Source organism: Simochromis diagramma, unplaced genomic scaffold (genome assembly GCF_900408965.1).
Source record: "Simochromis diagramma unplaced genomic scaffold, fSimDia1.1 OVJJ01000228.1, whole genome shotgun sequence".
Classification (NCBI taxonomy): domain Eukaryota; kingdom Metazoa; phylum Chordata; class Actinopteri; order Cichliformes; family Cichlidae; genus Simochromis; species Simochromis diagramma.
This window is the reverse complement of record NW_024386873.1, coordinates 1,069,619-1,084,904: the sequence shown is the minus strand read 5'-3', so window position 1 is coordinate 1,084,904 and position 15,286 is coordinate 1,069,619. Positions and strand designations below refer to the sequence as shown.

The 15,286-nt window shown below is 45.9% G+C and overlaps 2 protein-coding genes across 3 annotated transcripts; both read left to right on the top strand.

Moving 5' to 3' along the window:
• The first annotated feature begins 1,103 nt into the window (after positions 1–1,103).
• On the top strand, positions 1,104–4,470 carry cdipt (CDP-diacylglycerol--inositol 3-phosphatidyltransferase (phosphatidylinositol synthase)). Its single transcript, XM_040031856.1, has 6 exons — positions 1,104–1,341; positions 1,956–2,090; positions 2,609–2,762; positions 2,929–3,010; positions 3,154–3,235; positions 3,837–4,470. The coding sequence occupies exons 1-6, from the start codon at positions 1,299–1,301 to the stop codon at positions 3,977–3,979; spliced, it is 639 nt and encodes a 212-aa protein (XP_039887790.1). The 5' UTR covers positions 1,104–1,298; the 3' UTR covers positions 3,980–4,470.
• A 2,664-nt stretch (positions 4,471–7,134) lies between these two features.
• On the top strand, positions 7,135–14,771 carry LOC120733558 (myc-associated zinc finger protein). 2 transcript variants are annotated; one of them, XM_040031853.1, is made up of 8 exons: positions 7,135–8,262; positions 9,872–10,046; positions 11,147–11,538; positions 11,827–12,083; positions 12,949–13,012; positions 13,211–13,382; positions 13,469–13,944; positions 14,062–14,771. In XM_040031853.1, exons 1-7 carry the CDS (start codon positions 8,230–8,232, stop codon positions 13,792–13,794), a joined length of 1,419 nt encoding a protein of 472 aa, XP_039887787.1. In that variant the 5' UTR covers positions 7,135–8,229; the 3' UTR covers positions 13,795–13,944; positions 14,062–14,771. The 2 variants fall into 2 exon arrangements, with proteins under 2 accessions (XP_039887787.1, XP_039887788.1); XM_040031854.1 differs by having other exon boundaries at positions 7,137–8,262; positions 9,896–10,046.
• The last annotated feature ends 515 nt before the right edge of the window (positions 14,772–15,286 follow it).

Genomic DNA, 15,286 nt, shown 5'->3' with positions numbered 1-15,286 from the left:
GAGATGTACAGAAACGTAATCAAATAATTTTGGAGAAATAAAAGAACAAAAACAGAAAAGCTGCTTTGTTGTCATTTCCTTTCTTATTAAATTGTTTCGTGAATATTTAAGATTTGTTTTAATCAGACTGTAAAATTTACCTGAAATGTTCACCACCAGGGGGCGATGTTTTTATTAAAGTTTTCAGATTTCAGCTGTTCTAGATTTTCTCCTGACGTCTCACTTTGAGTTCTTTTGAAAATTCTGTTCCGGCTACAGATATTTAAGATTTAAAAGTCTTTAAACACAAATTTTAAAAACTTCTTTTGAAGTATTTCAGAGTATGAAGAACCAAAAGTGTCAAAATGAGACAAAAGAAAGAAATGACACCATTATTTCCACTCAAAGTTAACATAAAAATAAATTGCTGCAATGAATCTGTTAAATATGAAATGTTTATTTTCTTTCTCTGCAAAATTTTTTTTATTTTCATTGGGCACTTTTGGTTCTCTGTATTACACCTAACTTTACCACAAAGGTTGGGTCCAGACAGTTTTGCTCTGCATGCTCTCGGATGTTTGAAGCAGAGAGCTTTCATGTGTTGTAGGAACGTGTCGGTATTGTCGAAGTCAAACAATGCTCCATCAAACTGCAGCGCAGACTTTCTGGTTCAGATTCATTATGTATGGCATTACAGACTTTCCTCAGACTTTCTGTGTGAGGGAGTTTCTCGCTGCGCTCCAGAAAAAAGTGCAAAGAAGAATGACGCTTGTCTTTTTAGAAAGTTTTGCAGTTTGTGTTAGAATTTAAATTAAATGCATTAGAGACTAAAACACAGTCGAGAGTGAGTTTTGCTTACAGGGTTTATCTCCATGTAAATGGGTTTTAAATATGTGTTTTAGTCTGTGTTATGGTTACTGTTGGTAAAAAGAATTTTTTTTTTTTTTTAATTTGTTTTATTTCCTTTTTCAGAGAGTGAGATGAGGTAGAGCAAAAGGTGAAGATCCTTACCAAAACAGACTTAAAGACACACAAGTTTCTTTTTCTTAATTATTTTTTTCCCATCAATGTAACGGCATAATCTCCCTTTAGTTTTTCTATAAGTTTGTACTTTTATTTGAAAAACAACAAAACGCTGTCATAACATTCCACCTTTATTCTGAAAACAACCGGAATTTGTAACCTTGTTTCCGGTGAAGAGCCCTTTGGGTGACAGGAAGTGACCTTTTCAAATAGTCGCCTGCAGTTTCCTTCAAAGACCCCGTTGCGGATAAAAACGCAGAACAGGCGCTCCGTTTGTCGCACAAACTGCCGCAGACATGGAGACGGAGAACATTTTTCTCTTCGTTCCTAATTTAATCGGTGAGTTTTTCCCGCCTTTACGACGCGGAGCTAGCTTAGCTTTAGCCGGCGAAATGTAAAATTCACCGAACTCCATTCAGAAAACGTCCAATTTAGAGAATCCGGCTCATCTGCTTTATCTGGGCAAAGTGAGCTGAGTAACGTCACAGTGGAAGCCAAATCAAGCCGAAATTAATGGTAAAGGACGGCACGTTGTGTTATTGTATTGTAGTTGTTTGCGTAATAATAAATGAGCATTTTCCCCTGAAATATGTCCGGTTTTATTGTGGATAAAAAGATTGAGCGATGGGTTTTTACAACTTCAATATGATGCTTTTAAATGCCTTCAATTATGAAAATAACATAAGATATTCATCGTATGTGGACTACTCTGTACCCAGTGTAATGAAGTATTTTATAAGCTTCTATGTTGTCATTTTTGTTGTAAAATCAATTTTATTGGAATAGGTAGCTGTAACATACGTGTAGACACATAACAAAGTGCATTGTTTTTGCGAAAAATGACAAATAATATGCAATAAGAAGGAATTTTCTCATCACAGATAATCAGTGTGAAATCATTAAAACGCACTCTGTTTCTGAATAAATCCCTTCACCTTGGTTGGATCCTGCAGGTTATGCCCGGGTGGTGCTGGCCCTGATCTCCTTCTTCCTGATGCCCTGCTGCCCGTGGCCGGCCGTCTTCTGCTACCTGCTCAGCGCTCTGCTGGATGCCTTTGACGGCCATGCAGCGCGAGCGCTCAATCAGTGTACGTATATACACGTGTGTGTGTGTGTGTGTGTGTGTGTGTGAGAGATGTCCAGTTTTGACTCCTGAAGGCAGGATTTGACTGAATGTGGATTTTGTGTTGGATGGAGGACGTGTTTGTTTTCCTGATGTTTATACTGGGTGATAACCACACTCTGTATATAAAAGATGGAAGGAGTGTGGTTGGGTTATTTTAACGACTCTCACTGCTTCACAGTCATAGTGGGTCGGTGTGGTACGTTAAAAGCACGCAGAATTCTATGGGGTGGATCCCTCCGTCCAGTCAAGGTCAAACTCCGCAGAAACACCCGCTGATGTAGGAGGACGCCCCTGAGTAGATTTCTGTATGCGTCTCAGGCCGTTTTTATGCTCGCTGTGTTTATTTCTGCTGTAGAGTTTTAACATTGAATCAGAGTTTGCTTGATGGGCGCTCTGCTGGACGTCAGAGGAACTGCAGCCATGACGGTTCCTGCAGCAGGTCGTGTTCTGGTCTCACGGGCCGCTCTCTGTCTGTTTCAGCCACTAAGTTTGGTGCCATGTTGGACATGCTGACTGACCGCTGCGCCACCATGTGTCTGCTGGTCAACCTATCCCTGCTCTACCCCTCCTACGCCTTCCTGTTCCAGCTCAGCATGTGTCTGGACATCGCCAGCCACTGGCTGCACCTGCACAGGTGGGCGATGTTTCTGTGGTTTTTAAGGTGAAGTCATATTTAGCTGTGTGGCCGGAACAGACTGAATCAGATCATGTTACCCAGTGACCCGTTTTAGAGCCATGACAGGTGTAGGGACGAGGTGTTGTGCTGCGGCTGATCGTGTTTTCTTATCCGTCTTCCTCAGCTCGACTGTAAAGGGATCAGCGAGTCATAAAACCATCGACCTCTCTGGGAACGCCATCCTACGCCTCTACTACACCTCCAAGGTCTGTGTGTCGTACGATAAACGTGTCCGTATGAATTTTAAAGGAACAGTCAGTGAACGTGTGTGTGTGTGTGTGTGTGTCTGTGTGTGTGTGTGTGTGTGTGTGTGTGTGTCTGTCTGTGTCTGTGTGTGTGTGTCCTGCAGCCAGTCCTGTTTGTGATGTGCGCCGGGAACGAGCTCTTCTTCTGCTTGCTCTACCTTCTCTATCACATCGAGGAGCCGGCAGGTAAGAGCTTATTATCCTCGTCTTCCTCACTTTCACAGGTGAGACTGAGTTTGGACATCAGTGTTTACGGATCAAAGTTGTTTTAGTCGATTAAGATTCTTGTCGACTAAAATCTAATGTGGATTCAGTTAAAGTGTAACGTTTGTTTTTGCTGGTCAGAGTTTCGGTTTATTTTCTTTGACATCGACTGTGAACGTGTTCGTACGTCTGCTCGTCTCTTCCTCGCGAGTGTCCTTGTTTCGTTGTGTGTTCAGCAGAGATCGTGGGAGCTAGCTTCTGATTGGCTCACGTCCAAACTCATCCCACCTTTCTGCATACCTTTTATTAGTTCTGATTGGATCTCATCTTTCCAAAACATTTTCATCTTATTTTTTACTTGTTGATGAAAGTGTTGATAAATGTCATGGTGGTTGTTCTCCGCGAGTGTTAGTCTAGTTCTCGTTATTGGTTAATTAAAGCTGTGAGTCATGCTGAGCTTCTTTAGCAGAGTCCTGCCGTTAAAATCCAGAGCTGGGAATGTTAACTTGTTCAGGTGCTGAACAGGAAACTCATCTTTCCTCTGAGTCTCATGTTAAACTCGAGTCGCTGGATTTCTCCACAGGCTGGCTCTACTGGCTGCAGGGGCTCTGCGGGATCATCTGCCTGCTCAAGTCCGGCATCAGCGTCCTGCACCTCATCACCGCCTCCAAGAACATGGCCGCCATTGATGCCGCCGAGCGGGAGAAGGCCTCGAAGATGAAGTAAGAGGTCACGGGGAGGCGGCGAGAGCTGCAACAGCATCAGCAGATCCGTCGCGGTTTCACTTATTGTTGTTTTCTTAAAGGGAAAGTTTGTCAGACCGACACGGATTCTGACCAGATATGGAGAAAAATATTCCAAATCCACGGCGCAGCCTTTAAATCGCAACATAAGCTCATAATGCAAACTTAAAGGACGACACGCACGGTTACATGTACGATAAACGGACAGGTCCCCGGTTACCGCTCTCCTGTTTTATTACGCTAACGTGAGAGGCGTGTCCGTCGGTGATGAGAGCGAGAGCTAACGCAGGTGTTCTTTATTTTTCCGCTAAAGCTGAAACGAGCCGACGATTCGTATCAGATTTATCGAGTACACCTAAACAAATGTTGCTCATTCTCACTGCCACACTTTCTCAGTTTTACATCATAGCAATAATTAAAAAAAACCATCTGAACGCTTTAAAAAAACAACAAATTTTTAAATTAAATATTTAAGTTTGAACAGACAAATACGGAGGACCAAAAGTCAAAAAGGAATTTAAAAATCACTAAAAGAATAAGAAGTAATGTTAATAATGACTGTAGGCAGGAAAAATAATGTTGCTGTTATCTGCTAATGTCTTTATACATCCATCAATATTTAAATCTAGAAAGAAAAGTAAATACAGAAATAAGAGGAGTGACTAAAGTCGGGCCAAAATAAATGAGGCGCGATCTGAAAGGACAAATATGTAAATAAAGAAGCAAATAAAATGGCTAATTATTACAAAAGTAAACAAAAACTCATTCTTAGTCCTCCGTATCTGAATATCAACGTTCCAAATTGTTGTTGTTGTCATTATTATTATTATTATTATTATTATTTTCCCATTTTACTGACCAAACTATTAACAACGTTAAAAAAATGAAAATACAGATCAAATACAGATTATTGTAATTATTACTATTATTGCTGTTATTTTTAGTATTATTATTGTTGTTGTAATTATGCGTCATTTCCAGGTGTGTAGCAGCAGGATTGTGAGGACAGACTTCTGCCTGTTGTTAGGTCGAGGTGGTCGGCTCAGTGATTGTGATTAATTGACAGATGATTGACGGGAGGCTCAGTCTGAAGCTGAGAGGAGGCGGGGCGTTCGGTCTGACTGGACGCACCTGTGCAGGTGTGCGTGTAGATGATGTCATGACTCAGTGGTGTCTGTCAGAAGGCCTGAGGCTCTTTCCTGGACACTGACTTTTTTTATTCGGAGGAAAAACTCCAGGTGTGTTTAAATGAATGAGGAGCAGCTGACGATGTGTAGCGCCCGTTAACCGTCCGAAGTCGCCTCCACTGTGACCGTCAGGCTGGTTACCGACACGTTAATGGTAAAATCTAAATTCTAATGCTTATTCCACTCTCTGAAAATCCACTTTTTATTCCTTATTTAGATGTTTTTTATTTGTGAAGACGAAACCGTCCCTGAAATGATGACACGACCAAAAGCTTAAATATTCCTCTCACCTTTCGTTCTGTTCCTGCGCCTCACTTCCTGTTCCTGCTGATGCTTGGCTGATTAGACGGAGGCTGAGCAGTAGCTGGGCTCGTTTTATTTTAGTGCTAGGAGAGGAAGCGTCCCCTCTGTCAGAAACTGTACGTTTACCTCACCTGAGGAGCACCAAGTGTTACCTGTGTGTGTCGCTTTGACGGAGCCAATCAGAGCGTGCTGAAATCCGCATACTGTATTTGCTAGAATGTATTAATATGAAATATATATCTCGACCTGAAAGCAAAGTTTGATGTTCTATTTAAAAGGAAATAATGTTGTCATTTAAATATTTGATGCTGGTTTTGTTTGCGTGGTTTGAATTTACTGCAAAAAAATAAAAAAAATCTGCAAAAGAAAAACGTTGTGTTCAATAAAAAAATTCAGATTTGTATTTAAACTTTTCTCCTTCGAGGCCGTTTGGACTCCACGAGCTGTCGATTTGATTGGTTCTGCTTTTCAGCGTTGAAGACGAGTGCAGAGCTTCCACAGCTGCTGTTCTGTCCTCTGCACTTTGACCTTCAGTTATTTCTTCCTGTTCCATATCACATCAGATCTTTATTTTTTGGTAAATTCTTGTTCTACTGAAGCCAAAGAGTTTGACACAACCTGAACGACTTAAACGGGGAACAGCTCAAGAATCTAAAAGTGTGAAATAAAGGAGCCGAGCATGAAATGAGCAGACTGGGTTTATTTTAACATGAATTCATGCTGTCATAATACTGCATGTTCATACTGACGCTGTGGGGACGTGATCACGAGAACATCTGCACGTCAGCTCTGAATGACAGCGCTGATGCACAGCTGTGGATGCCTGAACACATCTGGATTCATGGTGAGACACAAACACAGACCCGGTGTGGACCGAAGAGAGCTGAGGGAAGTAACCAGCCTGCAGCTTGATCATATAACCACTGTAATTTATATAAAACCAGTTTCTTAAAAGTCCTGAACAGAAGCTGAACGTTGACTTAAGCTGTGATTCGTCCACAGATCATCGTTTTTCTTTTATATTCCAGAAACGGTCAAAATGTGGGAGTGTCCCTGCAGGTGGACGGGTAATAAAGAGGGGCACCTGGTCACTCCACCTGGACCTGCAGGGCCACGGGACAGCTGGGCTTCTCTTTAAAACGTCTGCAGAAGTGCAGCTGCCTGTGATTGTTTTTCTGTATTTCAGCCTGGAGACCCGAGGGCCCGCCTTCACCTTCCATTCAGTCTTACATTAAAAATAAAACAGCTGTCTTCATCTGAATATTAGTGCTGACACGTTCCTCACTTTGAGAGAAAATCACACCAACGGTATTTATTACAACAGCGGGAAATTCCTGTTACACCAGCCAAAGACAAAATGAACAAATAAAAGAAGTTCAGTCAGCACAAGTATAACTAAATAAAATGGAAGTGACAATTTTATAAACAAGGTAAACAAAAATTTTAAAAAGTAAATAAAATACCTCAATGAAGTAAATCAAAATAAAAGAATAAAACTAGTTTAATAAGTGTGAAGAAAGCAGAAAATGGCATTTAGCGTTACAGGAGCTCAGGATAACTGCACTACAATAAAATAATAAAATCCAGCTGTGCTCATTTAAAGTCGACCCGATTCGTGGGGATGTCCTTCGTGTCGTGGCTGTGTTACTGTCAGCACTCAATCGTGTAGTAAGTCCGCCGGAGACGGGAATTTAGAGTCTTTTGAATGGAGTCTGGCGGGCCGCGCGGTGTGGCCCGTTCACGGACGGACGTCATGTGTTTTGAGGTTACATCCAGCTGTTGCACTTGCGCGCATCGTTACCTTTAAGATGCTCGGGGATAAAGGCTCATTTTAGCCGAACCCGACACCATTTTACCGGAGAGTTTGGCGCGAACGCGGCTCGGATCACCGCCTGCCACCTCTTCCCCGCAGCGCAGCGCCAGTTTTCGGGTTCCTTTAAGCGAAGTGGCGGAGTTAACGGCCGAGCTGATCCCATAAATGTCGGATTTGATTATCTGTCGGCCTACCGAGAAGTGGCGGGGGCGAGAGGGACGGCGCGGCACGAGACGAGCCGAGACGGGGTCCGCGAGGAGGGTGCACACGCCAAATACTTTCCCTTTAAAGCAGAGAGGGACAGAGGGGGTGAAGAAGAGATAAAAAAAGAAAAGGAAGAAAGAGCGAAGGGAGGGAGGGCGAGAGGGAGCGCGAGGGAGCGGGTTTGAAAAAAACAGAAAGATGTCATCCTGTCGATTCAGACACCGAGGCGGAGCCACGGACCGCGGCCGACCGGGAGCGCTCTAGCCGGGGGACGAGCCCTACGCAACTCCGAGGCTCGGAAGCCGACGCTGCGGCCTTGTCGGAGCTATAAACGAGTCCCGAACAGCCGCTGCTATGATTAGCACGTCTCGACTGCTCGGCTTCGCCATTAAAATACTTTGCATGCAGATTTTTATTCCAGTCGACATAAGCAAATTAAATTAAACCGCACCATTAAAGCAAGTACGCATGAGACCAACCATTCTGTCGCATTTACAGAAGCATCTGCTCAGTGACTGTTTAGCTGCCATATTAACTCCTGCCTCTCGGAGGCTTCTTCTCTAAGAAGTGTCAGGGCTTTGGGACTCATTTCCCCTGTCGGTGGAGGGGAGCTGCCATACAGGCCTCGCGTTTTGTTTTCACAGCAGCTCCCGGAGCTTTTCTACCTCCCCCTCCTCCTTCTCCTCCACCTCCTCCTCTTCGGTCCCCAGCTGGGTCTCCTTCAGGATGGACACCTCCTGGAGTAATTTCCTCTTTCAGGTGAGTGCTAAATTCCCGTGGCTGCTGCGTGGTTTGGGCTTTTTCAGGGCGGGTGGGGGCCGTTGGGCTTTGCTGCAGGTGGGGAGGTCACGGAGGGGTCAGGGGGGAGTTGTTGGTGTGGATCCTCTTGTCTCCACTTTGATCCTGCTGACCTCTCACCCGGGGCTCTGCCTCCTTATTTAACCTGTCAGTCCCCTGAAAGTGAGAGAAGGATTTGTGTTTGTCCTCACTGATTCTTATATATCACTCTTCTGCTGTCCTGGAGCACTCAGAGCGCTTTATACCCATTGACACAAGCGCCTACTGACAGTCACACACATCCATACACCGGAGAGCAACTTGGGGTACAGACTAGGAGGACCAGCCACCAACCTTCCTGCTCTACCTCCTGAGCTACAGCCACTCTGCATGAACCCTTTAGGGGGCAAATAAATACTCGTTGCCCCCTTTAGAAACACGCCTCGACCCGCTTTAGTTTGTAATCGAACTTCATGTTGAACAACAGTGTAAGTAAAAGTGTTTTACTTTTGGCCAAAGTATCGACGCACATGACAGACTATCAGCTTCTTCTCATGCTTCCATAAGACTCGTGAAGCATAAACTGGTTCTGCAGCTCTGCTGTGGCAGGTTTGTGTGAAGTAAAAACAAATTAGGCCAAGCGAAATATTTTTTGCACTTTGATTGTGACCTATAACCTCTGAAGGCTGGTTTCTAATTAGCCAGGCAGTGCTAAAACAAAAAGACAAGAAGAAAGCCGTGAGAGGCCGGATGTTCCCAGGTCTGAGCTCTGAACTGTTTCCCTTACGGAGAGAAACTTTTCAGCGCACTCTTAAAAATGTGGGCAAATGTGTCGTTGTGGTCTGATGAGGCCAAGGTTGAACTTTTTGGCCGTATTTCTGAAAGCTGCAGAAACAGAAACAACACTGTGCATCACTAAACGAATGCCACGGCCATGGCAAAGCACGGCGGTGGCACCATCGTGCTCCCGGGCGTCTGCTAGAAAGCTGAAGATGAAATCTGTGGGGTGACCTGAAGAGGGCGCTGCACAGGGCTGACAGATACTGAGCTCTTTTTGTAAGCAAAAGAAATTTGGGCTGTCAGACTCCTGCATGAAGTCAGGTTATTGTAACCCATCACAGAACCTCGGGGATCTTATCGTCATCGTTCAAAGCTTAGACGGGTCACAGAGCTTTGCATTGCTCCAGACGGAGCTGGTGTTTCCAGATGTGCCGTGGTTTACTGAGAGCCGAGCGCTCTCCTGCACTCTGCACGTCTCACCGATGAAGTCCTCCACAGAGCTGTCAGCCTGGAGATCATTCAGAAAATGTCATGTTGTTTCGGGACAGGACCTTCTCCCTCTGCATTCAGCTCGCCCTCTTACGCCTGATGTTACACCTGTCGTCATTGTCATCAAAACTTTAATCATTAATGTCCTTTTTGATGCATTTAATGACACATTCAGTCATTTATAGATGTTGGTTTACTTTGTAGACACTTTTGGTCCTCCATAGGGCCACGCCCTCACCTGCCCTGTGTACACTGTTACAGTAAATAAGCTTCCATTGAGCCTGGATGGTCCAGGTGTAAATGGCTGTGTGTGTTGATTCAGATGTTTCTCACTGACCTCCGGCAGACGCCTCCGACTCAGAGTCAGCCCGAGACGCCGCTACAGTCGGAGCTGCTGCCGGAGCTGACCGGCTCGGCTCAGAGTCCTCCGGGCGAGCACATCGTGACACCGCCGTCCACCGTCGACACGGCCGCCCTGAGCGAGGAGCCGCTGCCAGGTGAGGATGGGGCGGGGTTTAAACCTCGTCACTGACGTGTTTGAAGTTGTTCAAACAGGCCGATATTGATGTTTTTAAAGGTTATCTTCTGAACTCTGGGCTTTTATTGCAGCGTCAGCAGTTTGGTTATCAGTGGGAGATTTTGTTTTTCTGCACGCTTATCACAGAGTCAGAGTTCACGAGCACAAAACAGGTTTATGTCCTCTGATTTACGTCAGAGTATCAGTGACTTTAGCAGCACGCTGGGCTCTTCTGTGTAGACAGTTTTTACTGGATGTACAGGAGACGTTTGAGCTGTGAGGGGAAACCAAACACCCAAAAGTTTCACTAATCAGCCTGTTTACAGAAACACAAGAAAGAACATTTTTGAGGTTAGAGCTGCAAAATAAATACATACATTAAAACTCGCATGTTTTTCTTTTTCATATTTATCAGGTCTGATGTGTTTTCTCTTCCAGAAACAGGAAGTTTTCTTTTTATTGTGGTAACAGAAAAATGATTATAATAATTATTATTATTATCATGACTGAAGATTACAGCTGCAAATGTTACGCGCAGTACAAAGTTGTTAAATGGTTAAATATACAGTATATTTAACAATATTAAAAAAGTGACACATTTGGTCACATTATTCAAGCCCAAAAATGTTGAATGATTTTACTCAATCTGCAGAATTCATTGAAATTATTTAAATTTCTCCAGAAAAGCTTCAAATCTTTTGTCCTCCACACACTCTGCACAACATTGTGTTTTTTAGCAGTTGATTGGTTTGATTTGTTGCTAAGCAGCAGGGTTTCCCCAATATTTCACATAATGGTTAAAAATGGTTCCAGTTATTTGTGTTGACACTTTTTGTCCCCCATACTTGAGTACGGCTCAGTTTTCCGTAGATTGTAAATCAACAAAGAAATAAACACTTCAGGATTTTATCTTTTTTTTGTCTGTGTTTGTTGTGTTAGAGCTCAGTTTGTCCTCGAACAGTTTACAAACCAGTGTTACAGGATTAGTTTGAAGTCAGTAAATTACCGACGTTTCTTCAGACGAATGTTAAACTCAGAGTGCACTGACTGTGACTAAAATGTGACTTTAATGTCTGCCAGTCAAACCGCTCACCAAGCCGAGCCGGCCCGCCCACATCTGCGCCACCTGCAACAAGGAGTTCAAGAACAGCTACAACCTGCGGCGGCACCAGTCGGTGCACACGGGCATCAAGATGAAGGACCGGGCGGCCCGGGAGAAGGAGGACGGAGCGAAGGCCGGCCGGGTGGAGAAGCAGACGGTCCCGCTCTCCCTCCTCCACCTCGCCCTGCCCCCGCAGCAGCCTCCTCCCCCTCCCGCGGCTCCCGGCCAAGAGACCCTCCCCCAGCCCGGCCAGCACGTCAACCAGGAGGGCCAGCCGGTGTCTGTGTCCATCGCCCCGGCAACAGTAACCATGGCTGCGCCGCCTCAGCCCATCCAGGCAGCCGTTGTTGTCGTTGGGTCCATGGAGCAGGTGGGTTCACCGGGAAGAGAGCCAGAGAGTAAGGCCAAGATTAAAGGACAATTCAGGGCCTTTTGATGCCAGCGGCAGCTGCAGGAAGTGTCCAGAAACATGGCCGCTGACATTCACGGTTATAAACACACAATTTGAATTAAATCTTTGTGGATCAAAACATCAGAAAACCTCAGACGAGCATCATAATCAGCTAGTGTTGATGCCGGGAGCAGAGAGAGGCCCTCTGACAGCAGGAAAAGACTTCAGAGTGTATTTACGACTGAACTTCTCTGCCTCTTCCCGCAGAATCCCAATCCTAATCCCATTCCCAGCACCAATCAGGTGAGGAAGAACCACGCCTGCGAGGCCTGTGGAAAGGCCTTCAGGGACGTCTACCACCTCAACCGCCACCGGCTGTCCCACTCGGACGAGAAGCCGTACTCCTGCCCCATCTGCCAGCAGCGCTTCAAGAGGAAAGACAGGATGAGCTACCATGTGCGCTCGCACCAGGGCGGCGTGGAGAAGCCGTACATCTGCCCGCACTGCGCCAAGGCCTTTTCTCGGTACGAGCGCCATCCGCTCCTCGGGCAGCGTTAACTCCTCACGGAGAGCTCGTATATGTAACCGCTCACATTTAGCAGTTGCAACACCATGAAAGATGTAGATGTGACTGTTTTGTGGTTATTTAGGACTCTATGTCCTGATGAGCTTCTGATCTTAGCCTCTGATTTCAAGTCTCATTGAACACAAACTGATGAGAACAGGAAAACAAAGACGAGTTGTTTGAGTCCCCCCCGTTTCAGTCCTAACATCCGAAAGAGAAAATGGGAACAGCTCGACTTCATTTGCTCACAGCTGCCTCGTCCCTCTTCTATATACAGTTTATGCTGCTTCACGACTTTAGTGCCTGAACCTGTGAAGTCATCAGGAAGCTGTTCACTCAGCTCGTCCAAGTGAACTGAAGCAGTGTCCCCACACACCACAGCTCATAAGTTACAACCATTTCATAACCAGACTTTATACAGCCAGACTTCCTGTAGCAAACACACACTGTAAATAAAAGATGGCTGCAACCACCATGATGTCATCCGTCAGTTTCTTTACTCTGGATTTTAGCTTTATAGTTGCCGTCATGTTGGTTGTTAGTAGCCAGCACACAGACACCTGCCGATTAGTAACATCCAATCGTAATCCCAGAATCTCACCTAAGCTGGAGCTCAGAGAGCGGCCATACGATTGGTCAGATGATGTCATTAAGAAAGCTCCATTGGCACAAACACGGTCCAGTTCAGGTGAAGCCTAGCACACAGTTAGCAGCTACAGCCGCCTGTCAGTCAAAGAGGCCACGCCCCTAATAATGATTTAAACCTTAATAAAATTTAAACAGTTAGTGAAAAACATGAATCTCATTCTTGTTTGCATTTTCAGGCCGGACCACCTCAACAGTCACGTGCGACAGGTGCACTCCACAGAGAGGCCGTTCAAGTGCACGGTAACACCCTCACCTGTTTACCTGTTTCTAAACCAGCACCGCCAGTCCTGCATTCAGAAAACCACAACATCAAAATTTCAATAAAAAGCATCAAATTTTACATTTAGAACATTTCGTCCTCTTAAGTGTTTTTATAAGCAACTACGTCTTATTTTGAAAATTTCACTCATTTCATCCACGCCTTCCTGTTTTCTGCAGACGTGCACGTCAGCGTTTGCCACACGGGATCGCCTCCGTGCTCACCTGATTCGCCACGAGGAGAAGGTGCCGTGTCACATCTGCGGGAAGCTGCTGTCGGCCGCTTACATCACCGACCACATGCGGGTCCACAACCAATCACAGCACCACGCCTGCCACCTCTGCAACCGCAGTAAGACACGGCTGCGTCACGAGGAAGCACCACCGACAGTCCACCGTCACCCCGCCTTCACGTGTCTGTGTGCTCTTGTCCCGCAGGCTTCACCACCCTCACCTACCTGCGCGTCCACGCCCAGAAGCACCACGGCCAGGAGTGGAAGGAGAGCGGCGGGGCGCGGGGGGCTTTCGGCGGGACCGGGGCCGGCGGCGTGCTGCTCTGCCAGCTGTGCGGGGTACAGTGCAAGACGGCCACGCAGCTCCAGGGTCACATGGGCACCCACGCCAACCAGGGCGACCCCACCCCCGACCAGACGAGCACGGGGCCCGTGGGCACCACCAGCGTGGCAGTCACGGTGTCCAGCGCTAGCACAGTGGGACTGCTGGTCACTGACTGCTCCGGTATCGCCCCCCAGCCCCACAGCTAGCACGCTGGGGGGGCGAGTGGGGGCAGGGGAGAGCTGGGGTGGGACTGCAGGGAAGGGGATCAGGGACGGAGGTGGGGTGGAGTCGAGGGGGGAGTCGGAGGAGTCGAGGCAAAAGGAAGCAAGGACACGTAGGAGGAGCTACCGGAGCAGGTGTGTGGATCCATTCTGCTCATTAATGGCGCCATGTTTGTAGTCCTGGACTCTGCTGCAGCGCCTTTGCACCTTTTTTTTTATGAAATGAGGTGAGCTTTGATTTTTCTGTCTCAGGTTGTTTCCTGCCACATCTGGATGGAGATTCGACTTCTCCGTGGCTCTGTGAGAACGGCGACCTCTGTTTGTTCCCGCGACGCCCACCTCTGTCAGCTGACCGGCCTCCGGCACTGGGAGGCGCTCTCTGCGTTCACACTACCGACTCTGGAGTCCTGCACAGAGGACCCATCAGTTATTAACTAATGTGTGTTTTTATTCTCCTGGCTTGGCGCTTAGCTGTTATCATCACTTCATTGTTTTCATTTTCAGCCGCTCTTGATTTTTGTAAAGCCGCCGTCGCCGTTTTTACACCATTTCTGATCCATGATATCCGTGTTTAACACCAGGAAACTGGCCCAGAGACCTCAGTAACACCATTTATCTCATTTTCTCTTCTAATTTATTGCCGAGCGGTGTCCGGTTTGCCTTTGAGCGGGGAGCGGGTGTTTCTGACGGCCCACGCTGTACATACACACTTTTATAAAGCAGATAACGGCAGACCGATAGTTGTTTGTGGATATTCCCCCTGAACACTGAATGTGCATAACTTCTCTGCTTCGTATGATCTTCGTTCTTACTCTGGATGCTGATTTGTAACTCTTGAACTTGCCATGTAATTTGTAGCTACCTTGGTGACACATTTTCTGTGGCTGTGCATATTGATTGTACTTGATGCATAGTGCATAGCGCCTCGTTACTGTTACTGTATTAAAAGGCAGTAAAACGCACGTGTGGACTCGAGTTCAGGTCATCTTCACAGTGTCTGAGTGGGTGCTGAATGTGGGTGTTTCATCTGAAGCACTGAAACAAGTTAAAAGTGTCGGTGAACCGGCTCAGAAAAGCTTACGGGCCCGTTAGCTCCGATTTAGCAGCTCGTAATGTTTCTACTCAGTCTGAGCCTCAGACTGAGGTGAGATAGCGCTAACTTATGCTCAGAACTTTTCTTCCTTATATATGAATCCCTTTGTCTGCTGCATCCCCCGTGTTTGCCTTTAATAGAAAGTAGTACTTTTTTTTTTTTTTAATATATAAGTATTTCTTAGTTCTCCATATTAAAACAGTCAGAGTAGTTCCTGTAATACTGGGCTCTGTGTAAGGAAAGGCTTCAAAACATGAAGTCCATATAAAAAAGAATGAATCAGGGTTAAATTTATATCAAATCAATATTTAAAAAGTATAAATCAGATAAGTATTTTATTTTATGGGGTTTATCTTGCCTGTAAACTTCTATATTTTGTATTTG

What these genes read in the sequence shown, in the direction of transcription:
- cdipt (XM_040031856.1), top strand. Translation starts at nt 1,299, where the DNA reads ATGGAGACGGAGAACATTTTTCTCTTCGTTCCTAATTTAATCG. An exon ending in AGCGCGAGCGCTCAATCAGT is followed by an intron (nt 2,091 to 2,608) that starts GTACGTATATAC and finishes TGTCTGTTTCAG; the next exon opens with CCACTAAGTTTGGTGCCATG. An exon ending in GCCTCTACTACACCTCCAAG is followed by an intron (nt 3,011 to 3,153) that starts GTCTGTGTGTCG and finishes TGTGTCCTGCAG; the next exon opens with CCAGTCCTGTTTGTGATGTG.
- LOC120733558 (XM_040031853.1), top strand. Translation starts at nt 8,230, where the DNA reads ATGGACACCTCCTGGAGTAATTTCCTCTTTCAG. An exon ending in GAGCGAGGAGCCGCTGCCAG is followed by an intron (nt 10,047 to 11,146) that starts GTGAGGATGGGG and finishes AATGTCTGCCAG; the next exon opens with TCAAACCGCTCACCAAGCCG. An exon ending in AGAGGCCGTTCAAGTGCACG is followed by an intron (nt 13,013 to 13,210) that starts GTAACACCCTCA and finishes TGTTTTCTGCAG; the next exon opens with ACGTGCACGTCAGCGTTTGC.